This window comes from Arabidopsis lyrata, assembly GCF_000004255.2.
Source record: "Arabidopsis lyrata subsp. lyrata unplaced genomic scaffold ARALYscaffold_6, whole genome shotgun sequence".
Taxonomy (NCBI): domain Eukaryota; kingdom Viridiplantae; phylum Streptophyta; class Magnoliopsida; order Brassicales; family Brassicaceae; genus Arabidopsis; species Arabidopsis lyrata.
In genome coordinates, this window is record NW_003302550.1 from 6,066,147 (window position 1) to 6,082,439 (window position 16,293).

Consider the following 16,293-nt stretch of genomic DNA (forward strand, 5'->3'; position numbering starts at 1 on the left):
AACAAAGAAGCATTTAAGAAAAGCTTACTGCGGATAATTCTTGCCCATCACTTCGATACTATGAGAAACCTCACTATAGATTTCACAGGTCAGTATCTCGTTGATTATTTTTGGTCTTCTTGCTATGCCTTTTTCCATGGCAAAACCCTAAATCTTTTGAAGAAAACTTTCTGCTCAAGAATCCTAATCCATTCTTTTTTGTCGCCTTGATCTATTTACTTGCACAGAATATACTTATATAATCATTAAATGAATACGACGAAAGAAAATAGATAATATTTTGTATGTGACAAAATGGATCAGGCCAACAAATTGAATAATGGTGTAGTAGTTTAAAAGAAAACAATTGTCTTTAGTTATGTAAAACAGAGGGTTGAAACAGAGCAAATCCAATGGTTCTCATATTAGATAATAAATATTAAATGAGTCTTGAGCACACTTTAAAAAGAGGTGTTTCTTTAGTTTATTAACAATTTGTATCACATTGATCATCAGCATCACTTCTACTCTTGAAATGCTTACAAATAACAATATACATCAAGAAGCTAATAGCACTAGTGAAAGCCAAAAGCCAATAATAGTTATCAAGTCTAGCTTCCGTCATATCATCTGCAAACCAGTTATGTTTTCCGCCTCTTGAGCTCGAGTAAGTCTCGATTATCGAAATCAACGCAGCACTCACAAAACTCCCCACACCGAAAACGCTTGTGTACAAAGCAAACCCCATTGTTCTCATGCTAACAGGAACCTCGCTGTAGAAGAACTCTTGCATTCCAACAACCGTGAAAATGTCCGATATTCCCAATAGAATGTATTGAGGTAGGAGCCACAATATGCTCAACGGATCCAAATTCGGTGTAGTCTTCATCATTTTGCTTATCTTTAGTCTTTTTCTTTCGACTAACGCGGCAATAACAATGGCGATGATGGATAGGAACATCCCAATCCCCATTCTTTCCTTGACGGAAATACCTTTTTCGTTTTTCGTTAATTTTTTGGCGATTGGTATCAAGATTTTGTCGTAAAAGGGCATAAGAAGGATTATGGATAAAGTGATTGTGCTTTGTAGCGTTGCGGGTGGGATTTTGAAGTTTGGTCCGATGTTTCTCTTCATAGTCATACCTTGCTTTGTGAAAAAGGTTGCGGGTTGTTGGAATATGACTGCAAACATTAGAAGCATCGTCCATATAGGTAAAAGCCGAAGCAATAGCTTGACGGTTTCAAGCCCTGAGAAACCGGTTTTGCAGCTTTTATGATCATCAGGTAAACTCTTGGTAGTAGTAGTAGTATTAGCTTCAGTGTTGCTACAGTTACATAGAGGCTTCTGATCTTGCAGCCTATATATACAATACAAAAGCAAGACATTATATTAGAGGTGTTTAATGCGGTTTAACAAATCCATAAACCAATATTTTGTTTGTGTGGATTGAATGTATAAAAGTAAAATAACTTACTCTAGCTCCATAGCATTCAAATCGTGGTCGTTCACAAGAGTGATCTTATTTCTTCCACACACTCTTTCTTTGATACTCTCTAATATCCTTTGAAATGGTTTAGCTTTGAGGTCTGGATCAGCGTAGACATAAACCCCGCAGCCACACAAGAACAAGAAGATCAACAACAACATCGAAGCAGTTGGGATTGCAAAACCGATAACCCAACCAAACGTGTCTTGGATATAAGCCATGACGGTGACTCCTAGAAGACTACCGGCGCAGACACCAAAGTACCACCATTGGAAAAACTGAGTCTTGCGGTTCGATTTGACTTCTTTGTTCTCTGAGGATGGCTCGTGGTCATGGCCTTGGTCAAGGTCGTGGTCGAGCTGGTCAGCACCAAAGGCTTGTAGAGATGGGTTTAAGACGCCAAGGCCAAGAGCGACGAGGGAGAGTGAAGTGTAGAGGAAGTAAAGAGAGATGGTTTTTGTAGTGGAACGTGACCCAGCATATGCCGTAAATGTCAATCCCACTAGACCCTTTTTTTAATACCCAACCAAAAGCCAAACAAACATTAGTAACTTACGTAATTACCAAAAATAAATTACCTAACAACATAAACAAGAGTTTGAAATAACACTAAAATACTACTTTTAAATTTCATGAAGAAAATTCGGTTACAATTATGGGCTATTTTTTTTTTATTAATACTATTTTTTTAATAATGCATGTAAGATTTCGAGCTGGAGAATAAATAAGATTAGTGAGGAGTGATTCGAGTTCCATTATTATAGTTGATTATACACTAGGCTTAACTATTTCTGATAAGATCCCCAATATCACATTATGGAAACAAACTTTACCAACAATATCTCAAATTCCATTACCGGCCAATAATACTCTCAAAAGGAAGTTTAGAAAATAGTCGGTGAGAAAGGTTTATTTTTTTTATCGGGAAAATGCATCGAATGTTCACATGCTTGGTACCAAACCACATAAAGAAAAGACAAAAAAATATATCAAGAAACGTTTTGTGTTAAGTCCTAAAGGTTCCATTATTCAAGCAAATAGACCTCATAAAAGTGCGCAAATTAAAGAAGAGGTTCACATGATCAATTAGACATCATGCATAAACAAACAAATCCGAGAAAAAACTTTCAACTCTAAGGCTAGGATCTGCGTCAGAAAATCTCCTTCAAAATTTGGGTTGATGGGCTTCAATTACTCTCCTTTGTTATAAGAAAATTTTTTATAGAAAAAGGAAACTCGTAAAAACAAGGAATGGAAAGGGACCATTTGATTAACATGTTTAATATTAAGCAAGCAATTCTTGAATTGACTCTTGATTAGTAATAAAAAGTGGGTATAGAAATAATTACCACAAAGTAGAGAGAAGAGGAAGCAAGGATGGTGAAGAATCTGTCCCAATAAGAATCGGCGAAAGGAGCAGAGAAGAGAGGCAACATAAAAGTGAAGCCACTCCAAGTGTTAACAGTCGTGGCTGCTCTTGAATTGCTCATCTTCACCACATCAGTTAGATATGTCACTAAGTTTGATGCAACTCCTTTGAATGCATATCTCTCTATCCCAGCAATCACTATAAGAAGAGCACAAGATTTGCTAAGTCCTCTTCTTTTCTCTCCTCCAGCCATCAAAGAGAGTATATTAAAGCTTGTGTTTGTGTCTGTGCGTGTTGAGAGAGAGAGAAGAAGAGGTAAGGTTATGCTTTGTGTGAGGAACTATATTTATAAAGCTTTTAGACCACAAAATCTGGCTTTTATTTGAGTAGAAGTTCTATCAATGTATACATATATTTGGGTGGGAGCACACGCCTCTCTACATGTACAAATTTAATGAATACACGTTTTAAATTTTAATGTGTATTCTAAAATAGAATCATATTTGTAAAACGCCAAAACTTACTAATTTTTTAGTTCCTAGAAAACAAACTACCTTTTTTCAAAAACCGAGTAAATATATATCTTCAGAGAATACGTTCTATGTACGTTTCTGCTATATAAATCTTGTTTGTTAAATACCTTTTTAAATCCTCAACTACTTTTTATCTAGACTTTATTTCTTATGAGATTTATTCAATATAAAAATAACATTTTAAAAGATACCCTGCATGTAGAAACCAATAACGGATATTTTGTTTCTCTTTTAGGAATTTGTCTTTTACTCCTTTACTTAAAAAATAGATTGGGACAAGCATATTGCAAAAAAAAAGGGAGTTTGTAGTATATGGATACGTGAAAATAATAGAACACTATCGGCAATAATTAATTTTGGTCCATATATATAACATTTTGATTTTCATCTACTGCATTTTCCTCTTCTTAAAAACAAGTATATTTCAAATTGTTTATCGAAATATAAAATTACATCCAATATATTATGTGTTACGTTAAGAATCCAATGTCCATGCATAGGAGACTAACATATTCTCGTTTAAGAATTTTTTTTCGTTCAACGTTAGGGAATTATCTTTCCTCCAAGTATATATCATCCAAACTCAAATTCAAATCACTAACCAAAAAATGTATAATAAATAATTAACAAACCTTGTTTCTTTGGAGATTTTCTAGCTAAAATTCATATTTCTAGGAGTCTTTCTGACTTTTAAATAGAATGGTGCTGCGTTTTTTTCTAATTGTTTTTTTGGAAAATTAACATTTCAATGTTAATGTAATACAAAAAAAATATTCAACTAAAAAAAAGGGAAGATATATTAAAGTTGATCACTTTAGGGTTTGGCTTTGGAGAAAGATGTAGAGTGAGTGGTGATATGTCGACTTGCACCAACTAAAAATTGTTAGCTTACGTGCGTAACACTTCCTTTTTTTTTTCTTTTTCTTTTTGTTACATACCATACCATCATGGTCTCTGAAACCACATGGTGAAACACTACACCACCATCCCAATTCCCACCATGAATCGATTAACCTATATATATATATATATATATATATATATATATATATATATATATATGCTTTATAGTACACAGAAAAAAAACATTATATTTTTTATTTTATTTTAATAATGTAGCATAGTCAATTTACATGGTGAAAAATGCTATAATGGTTAGCAAGATTAAAAAAGAAGAAGATAAATATGTATTAATTATGATAAATAATTTTCACCAAAATAATTCACATTAATAATAGTTAGCAGAATTTTCTCTCTAGAATATGTTTTTTGATTTGAAGCATCAAATTTTGTTCATTTCATGATTTTTTTTTAAACTCGTCAGATTTTGATCATTTCATAAATTTATACATTTTATTTATATTTTGAAAAATTTAGGACAGAAGTTTGGTGACTCGTGTCCTTAAAGGTTTAGAAAATAAGGAGCGAGTGTGTCAGTCGCGTGTGTGTGACTGTGTGTTGTGTCTTGATCACTTTGATGATAATATGTTATATTGTAGCATCAAATCAAAGTTATGGAACCTTCATTAAAAGAAAACAAAAATATAATGGAGCTTAAAACCAAACAAAAGTTTCATCGAGTCTAGATTATGGTATTTTGTGGTTATGAATTAATCTTCTTTCCGTAACTAAATAACGTACTATATAATAAAATTAAAATTACATGGTCTCGCGTGGTCAATCCTTGATTAGATATCTCTTTATTTCACAAAAGAATTCATCTTTCAAATAACATTAAACAAGTTTGGTTTAAACGCGATGTGTAAAATTATGCCTGGATGATGTCTTAATTTACAGATAATTGAATTTAAAGTGTTATTCCTACTAAAAATGACACTAAATATTATCTTAGCGCAAGATAAAGTTAAGGGTTAGTCAATCAATTAACCGTTGTAACGTTTCCATTTGATCCATCATTATTCTTTCTTATTACTATCGTTTGCTTTAAAAAGAATGTGTGGCCATGAACTTATCACGCCTAATTTTGCATATAATAACATTTAAATCAATGATATCCATTTTATCTAGATTAGTAATTGAATCCTATGAATTTAGGTGTCTTTTATTTACTCGGAACTCACTCACTTAAATTATTTAATCAAAACTTTGGTACGCCGACAACACTAGTTCCAAAGATAGTACTACTAGCTTCGGTCCGTATTTATGTGTTTCTGCACCAAAAATATAAGCACTAACGTAATTACATAAGATCACTTTTGGCAACAGTTACATATTATATGACCACATGTTATGAGAAATGACAAAGTATGTGTCTAGATTTTCGAGTTATAAAGTTTATTAAAAAAATTAGTGGTAGAACAACATAACTTGAGAGTTAATAGCTATAATTTGCCATACCACCATGACTATTAGTTATACCTTTTCTCCTTTTTGGTTTCTTTCATAAAAAGAAAGATACAATATTTTTCTGTGACTATAAACTAATCCTCACGTAGCTTACGTACATCAATCAACATTCGAAGGTGGTATCCACCACATTTTGTTTCAAGCACAATCCAATCATATAACAAATTCGGATCACACTCTTAATTAGCTTTGTCTTTCTTCTTTATTTTGCAAAAACGTACTTAAAGATAAAAAAAAAAATTCGTAGTACCTGAGAAGCTTCATAAATAAAAACTTGAAGTTGGAGAAGAAACAGAGAGATATCTTTCAACAATATGTTCATAATAGGATCAGAATATTACTTTAATTTGTAATAAAAGAAATTAGTTTTTCCTCGGTCCCTATTTTGACAAAATCTTTTGGACTCAAATTCAATCTAATGTGTATAATATCGTTTATATACACACAACATATTAATCCCAGGCAAAATGGTAAAACTAATTAATATCACTTGTCTCAAAAAGAAAAAAGGACAAAAAAGAAAGAACTAATGTCTTACAGTAGTTTTACATGGACACAGAGAGGCTCCGGCTTATACTCTCTCTTTTTGACACAGTTCATGTTCCCGGCACAGCTTTTTTTGAACAAGAAGAGCCGATTCTGAGCCCAACCTCTCTTAGTCAACGATCTTGTGAGGCCATACCAGCCAATATTAGTCAACGTTCAGGCTTAAGTGTGTGTTTTCACTTGTGAGGTCGTAGCTCAAGCTTGTAAGCTCGTATTTCCATGGGAGAGATCGAGACACGCCCTTCCCGCGGCTGTGAACTATCTCGAGTTGGCTCTTGATCTTCGTACCCTAGAATCTCCATATCTTCTTGCAAGAGATTCAATGAAGTTGGTTTTACCTTTGAAGCTGCAAGATCTTTGAACATATCTGAAAAGTTCACTGGATCATTAGCCAAGCTTGTGCAGTTTGCTTGTCTTCCTTTATGGCAATAAGCTGAGTCCCAACCTCGTCTGTTAAGGATAAGAGCGAATCTCGGCTTGTCTTCTTCCAATTGCTGAGAGTATTTGGATGGACGCGGAACCTTGAAATTCACTATGTGGAGGTCACACGGTAGCGGTTTGGCTAAAGGAGCAAAGGAACCGTATTGTGGAACACGCACGGATATGTCTTGTGGTTTCTTGGCAATGAATGTGTTTATGGGGTAGTTTAAGTGAGCACCTATGAGGTGAGAGAGAAGCGAAGGGTTCCTCGGGTTTGGGTTGGAAGCAGGGTCTGACTGAGAAATGTTAGATTCCGCAAGAAGGTGAAAAACCACAGTCATTGCGCGGTTATCCATCACGCCTTGCCCTAGACCACGTCCGTCATCACGGACCAACCGTCTGTCCAGCATAATCTCCAACCAACCCTCTTTAAGGCTTGCAACACCGAGAGATTGACGAGAGTGCACGGAGAATCTCTGACCCTTGGATCCTTGGATGAATGCGAGAGATGGCATTGGGTAGTAGTTTCCTTGAAGAGGGATCTTATCATAAGTTTCTCTCCTGCTCATTTGGAAACCATTGAGATCTGAATAGAAGACCTTCTTGTTGTCAACATCAGTCTTGTACCGGACAATCAATTCCCGGTCATCGAAATCGTTACCTACTAGCTCAACATGATATTCTATCTCGACCACTAGATCCTGAAGCGTATTACCTCCACTGTAAAGACGAGTTTTCTGAGAGAGGGGTGATTTCTCCCATCTGGTTTTAGGGTAAGAGAAAACTTCTTGAACCAGCAGACCCTCAGAGGTAACTACATGTCCACCGGGTTGAACAATTGGCTGAGCTTCACCATTTGGTTTGAACAGGTAAGCTCCACTCTCTGGACTAGAGTACATACCTATCTCTTCTCCCACAACAGTCTCTGATCCGTTTCTATGGATTATCTTCAGCAGTGATCCGTTCTTCACATCAAACACAAGAGTCTGATGCTCATTTCGGATCTCAGTAACGTCGCTGTCCAGTTTGGAGCAGGAATATGGAGGAGGACAAGGAAATGGGTCAAACTCAGAAGCGTATTTGAGTTTAGATTGTTTAGCTTTCTCACATTCGACATTCCCATTAGCAATAAAATATGTTCTCAGACCAAGAGCTGGGATGGAAGCCTTCCAGTAAAGGCGATGTCTGCCGGTGAATAGTTTGGTATTGTCATGCTGCACTTCAGGAGAAATTTGGCTAGGGACACAAGTCCAGTTTGAGTCAAAAACCGAGATTTCAGCCCGGTTAACAACAACCGTCACTACCTCCACTCTCATCTGTTCTGATGGATTGAAAAGTATAACTGTGTGAGAATTTCCTTCCCGCGCAGCAATTGGCTTGTGAACCGGCCGAGCATCATACTTGGATCTCACTTGCTCTGCCTCAAAAAATGATGGGGATTGATCAGATTTTTCTTTCTCGTGGCGGATCCCAAGAAGAACTTCGATTGCTTTAGACATAAAGATCTGAAGGTCTTGCAATGAAGTATGCATCCGGGTGCCATAATCTTGTACCACATAATCCTTAGCAGTTCCGGTTACCCCATCATGATGCTGGAAAAGAGCTAGATTTCTTCTTGCAGCAGTTAACTTATACGTAAAACTTGTTGGAAATTTCTCACACTGAATCCGATGGCAATAACCTAGCAGAAATGACATCATGATCTCAGCTCCACGAAGGGTATGCTCGAGCACACGATCAACAGCTTTGAAGAAAGGCCTTGAAACATAATAACCACTCCAATAGTCTTGTTGCCTATCTGCATATGTAAAGAAGTCACCTGACAGAGAAGGGAAACCAACAACCTGACCAGAGCCAACCTCACCAGGACGAGAATAATTTACTATGTCGGCTTCTTCTCGGAGTGTTCTGAAATAATCCTCCAAAGTACCAAACTTTGCCTCTGCGTTTAGACTAGGATTAGAGTTGATGTGATCAAACAACATCTGGTAGTTACGGAACTGAGCCTCGGCTTCATCGATACTAATGTACCTAAAATCATCTCCAAGAGGTATAAGAAGGGTATTAGTTCGATATAGGGTGGATTTTTTCCTGTATTGATCCAGAAGCTTTAATGCCCTCTCCTGTACATTTTCTACTGTGGTCTCCACTGGGTGCTTTCCCCATGGACAAAGTTCATACTTAAATCCCCGCATACGAGCGAAATCAAACTGACAGCAAATTGCAGGCTCTGGCCCACAAGTGTGTGGGATATCGTATGAATAAAAAGGCATCATATGAACAAAGATATCTGTTGTTTCCATAGCATCCCAACTCTGACGCCAAATGTATTCAAGATTCTTATGCTGGGCAAGGTCTTTCTTGAGCTCGTAATGAGTCCTCTGAATAAGCATGTTTTCAAAACCCATACGCCGGAGGAGATAAGCCATGGTTGATGAATAGCCAAAGGGGTCTATAGCCCAAGAATTCTTAGGAATAACCCCAATTGTGTCATTCAGCCACATATTACCCTCTGCTATCTGCAGAAGAAGGGATCCAGTACAAAATCAGCTACTTAGAAACGCCTGCAAGATGATTTACCCAAAAAGGAAAGAAACACAATGCAACAAGCGGCTGGTTAACGAGCATTATCACTAGCCAATTGACATTCTAACATCACATGTTCTATGCATAGCCAAAAAAAGAGAGGTTTCAGCACAAAAGAGGTCTCAGGTGATGTCGAACTATAACCAACCATAAGTGACATAATAAATACTCCACAAACCTAGCAGAAGCAGAAACATTAAATGAAAACGCAGTAATCAACACCATCATCTATGTTTCAGTAAGAATAAAATTTCTAAAAGCAAACAGGAGTAGACAAATTAAGTGCCTATAAAAACAGGAAAGTCAAGCGATGATGTTCATACATACCTGTTCAATTATGGCAAAATAATGAGAATTGGCCTGCAGGGAACATTAAGAAGAAACTTTAGCACATACAATCTCAAATTCTCAATCAAAACTATCAGCAGAAGAATGGCATGTGAAATAAACAACAACTACTTATTTTTAAGTAACCAAACACAAGTACAGAAACATACCTCATCATTCATAACCCAGCCACCTCCAACAATCTCTAGCTGCCCATTCTTAACCAATTTAGTCAAAGCTTCTTGTTTATTAGGTGAAGCGTCTCTCCACCATCTCTCCAGATATGACATCTCCTCCCATATAAACTTTCTTCTTGCATCCTATCAAACAGATTAAAAACAAATCCCACACTTGTAAGATTCTAGCTAGATTGAAAAAAAACTAAGGCACAATGTAATCCAATCTTTTACATAAGCTTTGAACTTCTAGCTGTAATACTTATATAGTTATCCTTCAATCTCAAAACCCAGTACTAAAAATTCAAACTTTAGCCCCAAAGACTTCAAAATTTTCCAAAAGAAGGAGCTTTTTAAACTCTGTTTCAACACGAAACTAAAAAAAAAAACAGAATCCAGCAAAGAAGTTGGTTATAGAGTTTAATGACGTCATGAGAAGTTTTAAAGATTGTTCACGGGATAATCATGGGAGAGAATTAAAAATTTAAAACCAAAAGCAAACAAAAATTCGTCAGACCTTAGATAAAGTCTCAACAATGGTGTCAAGAATATGCCTGGATTGTCTCTGATAATACTCCTCCACCGTCAATTTCCAACCAGGATCGTTATGAGAATGAGGCACAACGAAGATTTTGAGCTTCTCTTTCTCCCACTCATCTCCTTTATACGTAACTCTCCAACCTTGTTTCCATGGACCACCATCTGCATCAAGAAACTCAATCCTATCGTATAGATCTTTAGTTGTGATATCAACGACGGCGCCGGAATTGGAATCGTTTAATGGTCGGCGATTGATATTCTTCCGTGGCTTCACGATCCGATTGGATCTGGAGGTGAGGAATCGTGAGGAGATCGGTCCTGGTACGCCGAAATGGAAGAGAGTGAGGAGGAAGAAGAGGAGTGAGACCATGAGTGCGATGATGAAGAAGTTGGCGAAGAGGAAATTGATTACGACTGTTCGTTTTCGTGGTTTTCGATTGATCGCTAGTTTTGACTTTGATAACGCTGTTGGGAGAAGTGATTGGCCCCAACCACCGCCGGTGGAGCTACGGCGGGTGTTGCCGATGTAGGAGGAGAACGGCATAATCTCTCCTCCTCGGAATTTCCAAAGGCGCTTTTTTTTTTCTTCTGGCTAATGAATTAAAACTACGTCGTTTCGAGTGGTCTTTTTTTTCTTACTTGTGTTCGGCTCTGAGATTTATGTAAGTGGATGATGATGGTCTTGACTCTTTAGATTCGACGGACTTTTCTCTGAATGGTGTTTGGTTTTTTTTATAAAACAAGTAAATGCCAGTGGTGTTATTGTCTTTTCGACATAAGCTACCTTTTTTTTTGTTTTTGTTTTTTCCCTTTTATGCCCAAGTTGGTCAGTAACTTTTTTGGGTGGGTGGTTAATGACTTTATGTTGTGGAGTATTGATTTAGATTATTAGTCAGTTTTATAACTACAGGCATTCTGCATTCATGATTAGTAATAAGTAATAACTATGATATATTGATATGCTTTACCAGTCGCAATTCCGTATAATGATGATTCACTTTATAGTTCAATATGATATATCTTCATTGGTTAGTACAACCTTTTAAAATTTACTAGAGAGATGATCTATGCGTTATGCACACAAAGTAAAATACCATTAAAATATTTTCTTATATTTAAAATTTTAATATTTGTATGATATCATTTTTTTTAGAGAATTGGAAATTTATTAATGATAAAATCTTTGAAAAACACTAATGATAAAATTTATATCAAAAACATTCATAACTGCACATTTCTACGTTTAAAGACTAAATAAAGAATTTCTGCAAAAGTACAAGATAGATGATCACGTTATGCATGCAGCTGGGGATGTGCCTTTAGTCAAGTGGTTAAGTCCACTTGACTCCGCCTTCCCCACCGGAGTTCGACTCCACTAAGTCGCGTTACCCCGCGTAGTAGGGATTAGCTATGGATCGGGCCTTGTCGATTCAAAGATGTCAAAAAGAAAAAAAGTTATGCATGCAGCTAAAATACCATTAGAAGATTTGTATTACATCTAAGAATACGGTTTTTATATTATACGATATCGTTTTTTTTAGAAAAATTGGAATTATATTTAGTTTAGTTATGAGAAAACACTTACAATAGTAAAGTTTGTAATTTTGTGACATAAATTTACTAAATTATCACTTTTTCTATGTTTAATTAGGAAATTTGTTTGCAAAAATACTCTCCAACATCATGCAAAACATAAGTGATTCTAAAGCTACCTTTTCCTAACAAGATTCTCCGTTGTCTCTTGTCTCATTTATTTTAAAAAATTTTATTTGATCGGATCTCAACTACAAGAAAAGATTAAATTAACTTCTAACACACTTTGATCAAAAGATTTTTTGACATTTTTGCTACGTTTTGATGATGTACTACAGTTTCGCACATGTCCAGCTTGCGTAAGACAAAGGTTTGATGGTTTTCGCTCGCTCGAAATTTTGTGATGTCGAATTATCTGCCCAAAAGCGTCATCGTTGACACAAACATAAAATTTAGGAGGACAAACGGGTTTTCCATGTTTCGACAACTTGAACATTATAATAGGCAAAATGTTTCAACCATAAAGGGTGGTGCAAGGAAATTATTGCTTTCAAGGTAAAACCCTAAAATTAACATGTTTTAGGAAAATATTTTAATCATGTGTTCATAACTTCATATGAAAGAGGTGTATAATTCGCTATAGTGAACACACATATTTTTTTTTTGAAAAACGAATGATAGAAAGGATTACCAACATGTAAGAAGAAACCTTGACTTATCGAATAGATATGATCAAAGATACAATACAACAAAATCTTTTTTTGGTATAAAAATTATTATTACTTGATTCTTAACATGTTTAAAACTAATCATATTATAAAATTTTGTTTTAAGTAACAAAAAAGAGCGTGCTATAGACACACATATAAACTTTTTGAAAAAACAGATGATAAAAATAAGTATTAAAAGACGCGCGCTATAGGAACACATAATATTTTTTTGAAAAAACAAATGATAGAAAGGATTATCAACATGTAAGAAGAAACTTTATCGAATGAATATGATAAAAAATAAAAAAGAAAATACAACCAAATCCCTTTGCTATAAAAATTATGATTACATAATTCAAAACATATTTAAAACCTATAATTACAGAAATTTATACACTAAATATTTACAAAACAAATTAAAATCAAATCAAATACCTAGTAAAAAAAATTCAAAAAGAAAACATTAAAAATAGGCAATCACATTTAACCCCGGTCATACTAGTGAAAGTATTTCCTAATTTGAAAAGACCCCGCCTATATCGTAAAAGGTTTCTGAGGTCACAACAAAGCTCAGAACCAAACACAACTCTTGTCACTCTCGAGAGAAAATATCTTTTGTTGTCTCCCACCCTCCCCCACCAGGATATGGAATCTCCCGCTCCCCAGGTTTACAGCCGCAAGGACAAATCTCTCGGCGTTCTTGTCGCCAAGTATCTCTCTCTCTTACGATTCTCCTGATTTTGATTTCCTTTTGTTTTTTCACGTTTCCGTTGAATTTATTATCTCTACTCTATTTATGTTTTCCTGTTTGTTTTCAGTTTCTTGATACTGTATAATCGTCCCGATGTTGATCTGATTGGGCTCGATGATGCCGCCGCGAAATTAGGTGATTTTTATTTATGTCTTCCCATTTATTTTGTGTTCGATTGGATTTTTTGATTATATATTTATCCGTATTCAATTGATTCTAGAAGAAAAATAAAAAGCTTGATTTTGTTGATATCTGAAATTGTAGGAGTGGAACGTCGCCGTATTTATGATGTGGTGAATATATTGGAGAGTATTGGGGTAAATATTTTATGTTCATGATGATGTTTTATTTATTTATGCTCTTTTGTGTTTGAATTGAGGTGATTATGTTTTGTGGTGTTTTGTTTTTTGACGCAGCTTGTTGCAAGAAGTGGGAAGAATCAGTATTCGTGGAAAGGTTTTGGAGCAGTTCCTCGTGCTCTATGTGAACTCAAAGTACTTAAATAACGAATCAATCTATATATATGTTTTTTTTTTGTTTAGCTTCTTCAGGATTGCTTTGATTGAGAAGGGTTTTTGAGTTTTGTCTCTTTTGTTTTACAGGAAGAAGGAATGAGAGAGAAGTTTGGGATCGTCCCTTATGTGACCAAGTCAGAGATGGTGATTTCTTATTCAGATTTTGTGATTGTTGATTCTGTTGGTTGGATAGTTACTTAGTTGTGCTTATGATTCTGCCAAAACATCAATGAAACGAGATTCTTATTTGAATAGGTCATTTATGAGAAAGAAAGAGAAGAAGCTTTCATGTTAACTCCTGATGATCAAGAGTTTTCACCATCTCCCAAACTTGGTAATGTCTCTTATGTTGGAACATTCTTATGTTGGAGCATCATTGATGTCTTATGTTGGAGCATCATTGATGTCTTTTGTTGGAACATTCTTATGTTGGAGCATCATTGATTATAGGGAAGGACTAAGTATTACTCTAGGCATTTTCGTATTTAGTCCATTCATTTACTTTCAATCTAGAATCCGATACGAATGAAAACTAGTCCTTGTTAGTGATTGTGCATAAGAATGATCTAGTAAGTAAAATTTTCCAGGATAGGATTCGTGTTGGAAGCTAACTTGGTAATATCTTATGTTGGAACATCATTGATTAGCGAAGGACTCACTTTTACTCTAGGCATTTTCCTATTTAGTCCATTCATTTACTTTCAATCTAGAATCCGTTACGAAAGAAAACAAGTTCCCGCTAGTGATTTTTGCATAAGAATGCTCTAGTCAGTGAAATTGTTCATGATAGGATTCCTGTTGGAAGCTAACTAGCCTAACCTTTGTTTTTTGCTATTTTTTAGACAACAAGAAGGAGAGAACTCTCTGGCTACTTGCACAGAACTTTGTGAAGCTGTTTTTATGCTCTGATGTAAGTGAATATGTGGTATGCCATCTCTCTAAACAAGTCTGACCAATGACCAATTAATTGACACCTCTCTTGTTGCTACTTTGATGTCAGGATGATCTGATAACATTCGATAGCGCTACAAAAGCATTGCTGATGGAGTCTCAGGATATGAATATGAGAAGTAATTCTAATTCCTTCCCTTAAATCTTTGTTGTTCTCTGATTATTATTACATACAGAAGCAATAACCAAACCCCATCTCTGTAAACTCCAAGCAGCTAAAGTTAGACGCCTTTACGACATTGCAAATGTGTTTTCCTCAATGAAGCTAATCGAGAAGGTACAATTACTATATGAGCCTGTTCCTAAGATATTACAATAGGCACAATCTTGGACATTCCAATCTTCTTGTTTATTTTTTTGTCTTTTGTGTTCATGCAGACTCATGTCCCAGAGACTAAGAAGCCGGCATATAGGTGGTTGGGGTCCAAAACCATTTTTGAAAACAGATTCCTTACTGGTTCTGCAAGCTCATTATGTGATCGTAATGTGCCTAAAAAGCGGGCATTTGGGACCGAACTCACAAACGTTAACGCAAAGAGAAACAAACCAGGTTGTTCTGAAGACAGCAAACGTTATGGAAAACAAAACACAAACATTGTTATCAAGCAAGAACAATGTGATGTGAAACCGGACGTGAAGAACTTTGCCTCTGGCCCATCCACTCCTGCAGGCACTTGTGAGATGAACAATGTTGGAAACAACATTAGGCCAAGAGGTCGACTTGGAGATATCGAAGCCCTTTCTACTCTATACCAACCACAGTATTGCAATCCTGGTAAAAAACTACTCTCTTCTCTACTAACTAATGTCACAGTTTTGCTTTCTATGAAATACTTTAGTTTCTTTCGTATATGTTTTCCTTATATCTATAATAATCTGTGGGGACTTTTTACAAATCAAAGTTTCTTTTGTGAACAGCGTTAATTAGTCTTTTTGAGCATTACCACCAGACATTTAGGTCATGTCAAGAAGAGTTTGGTCGGAAGAAATGACTTAATCAGGTAGATTAACTTGCGGGGCGTTACTTCGATTCTCTGATCAAAAGCCAAATTTCTAGTGCTCTTTTGCGTTATAAACTACAGAAAAACTCTTACTATAGAGATTATTATTACTTGCAAATGAGAGCGTTATCTTTTGTCTTTTTTGGAGAAGAACAAAAAAAAAAAATTAAAGTAGCTAACCGTTTAATTTTCTTTATTGTTACAAATGGATACCATTTCAGTTCTATTATATATCTATGTTGAAAGGAGTTTTTAAAAGTGCTAAGTTAAAACTTGAATCTGTTAATGCTTTTGTAGTTTGGAATGGTTCGAATTTTATCATAGGCTTATAAATTTGGATATTTCACATAAGAGATATGCCACTCTTGAAAAGAAATAAGAGCTTGTGGTAATTTTGATAAATTTTGTTATGATGGCATTGCTTGTTAAATTTCTCTTTCTAAAAGTCGACCAAACACAAGAAAAGACCAAAAACCTTGGCTTAGTGGGCTCAGATAAATAA

General features: G+C 35.5%; 3 protein-coding genes across 4 annotated transcripts; 1 reads left to right on the forward strand and 2 right to left on the reverse strand.

Annotated features, from left to right (window-relative positions):
- Positions 1-373: 373 nt before the first annotated feature.
- Positions 374-3,278, reverse strand: LOC9309766 (protein NRT1/ PTR FAMILY 5.8). Its single transcript, XM_002873652.2, has 3 exons — positions 2,816-3,278; positions 1,455-1,975; positions 374-1,337 (listed from the first exon to the last, which is right to left on the reverse strand). Exons 1-3 carry the CDS (start codon positions 3,086-3,088, stop codon positions 467-469), a joined length of 1,665 nt encoding a protein of 554 aa, XP_002873698.1. The 5' UTR covers positions 3,089-3,278; the 3' UTR covers positions 374-466.
- Positions 3,279-6,059: 2,781 nt separating this feature from the next.
- On the reverse strand, positions 6,060-11,199 carry LOC9309767 (alpha-mannosidase 2). Its single transcript, XM_021022366.1, has 4 exons — positions 10,308-11,199; positions 9,785-9,934; positions 9,615-9,647; positions 6,060-9,220 (listed from the first exon to the last, which is right to left on the reverse strand). Exons 1-4 carry the CDS (start codon positions 10,872-10,874, stop codon positions 6,458-6,460), a joined length of 3,513 nt encoding a protein of 1,170 aa, XP_020878025.1. The 5' UTR covers positions 10,875-11,199; the 3' UTR covers positions 6,060-6,457.
- A 1,883-nt stretch (positions 11,200-13,082) lies between these two features.
- On the forward strand, positions 13,083-16,042 carry LOC9309768 (E2F transcription factor-like E2FD). Of its 2 annotated transcripts, none has more exons than XM_021022367.1 (11): positions 13,083-13,283; positions 13,392-13,459; positions 13,589-13,641; positions 13,741-13,818; positions 13,927-13,983; positions 14,095-14,173; positions 14,682-14,749; positions 14,840-14,909; positions 15,003-15,067; positions 15,169-15,565; positions 15,709-16,042. In XM_021022367.1, exons 1-11 carry the CDS (start codon positions 13,219-13,221, stop codon positions 15,780-15,782), a joined length of 1,074 nt encoding a protein of 357 aa, XP_020878026.1. In that variant the 5' UTR covers positions 13,083-13,218; the 3' UTR covers positions 15,783-16,042. The 2 variants fall into 2 exon arrangements, with proteins under 2 accessions (XP_020878026.1, XP_002871639.1); XM_002871593.2 differs by having other exon boundaries at positions 13,086-13,283; positions 15,006-15,067.
- Positions 16,043-16,293: the final 251 nt, after the last annotated feature.

What these genes read in the sequence shown, in the direction of transcription:
- LOC9309766 (XM_002873652.2), bottom strand. Translation starts at nt 3,088, where the DNA reads ATGGCTGGAGGAGAGAAAAGAAGAGGACTTAGCAAATCTTGTGCTCTT. An exon ending in CCTCTTCTCTCTACTTTGTG is followed by an intron (nt 1,976 to 2,815) that starts GTAATTATTTCT and finishes TATTAAAAAAAG; the next exon opens with GGTCTAGTGGGATTGACATT. An exon ending in TTGAATGCTATGGAGCTAGA is followed by an intron (nt 1,338 to 1,454) that starts GTAAGTTATTTT and finishes TTGTATATATAG; the next exon opens with GCTGCAAGATCAGAAGCCTC.
- LOC9309767 (XM_021022366.1), bottom strand. Translation starts at nt 10,874, where the DNA reads ATGCCGTTCTCCTCCTACATCGGCAACACCCGCCGTAGCTCCACCGGC. An exon ending in TTGTTGAGACTTTATCTAAG is followed by an intron (nt 9,935 to 10,307) that starts GTCTGACGAATT and finishes TCTGTTTGATAG; the next exon opens with GATGCAAGAAGAAAGTTTAT. An exon ending in GCTGGGTTATGAATGATGAG is followed by an intron (nt 9,648 to 9,784) that starts GTATGTTTCTGT and finishes TGTTCCCTGCAG; the next exon opens with GCCAATTCTCATTATTTTGC.
- LOC9309768 (XM_021022367.1), top strand. Translation starts at nt 13,219, where the DNA reads ATGGAATCTCCCGCTCCCCAGGTTTACAGCCGCAAGGACAAATCTCTC. An exon ending in AGCTGTTTTTATGCTCTGAT is followed by an intron (nt 14,750 to 14,839) that starts GTAAGTGAATAT and finishes CTTTGATGTCAG; the next exon opens with GATGATCTGATAACATTCGA. An exon ending in ACCACAGTATTGCAATCCTG is followed by an intron (nt 15,566 to 15,708) that starts GTAAAAAACTAC and finishes TTTTGTGAACAG; the next exon opens with CGTTAATTAGTCTTTTTGAG.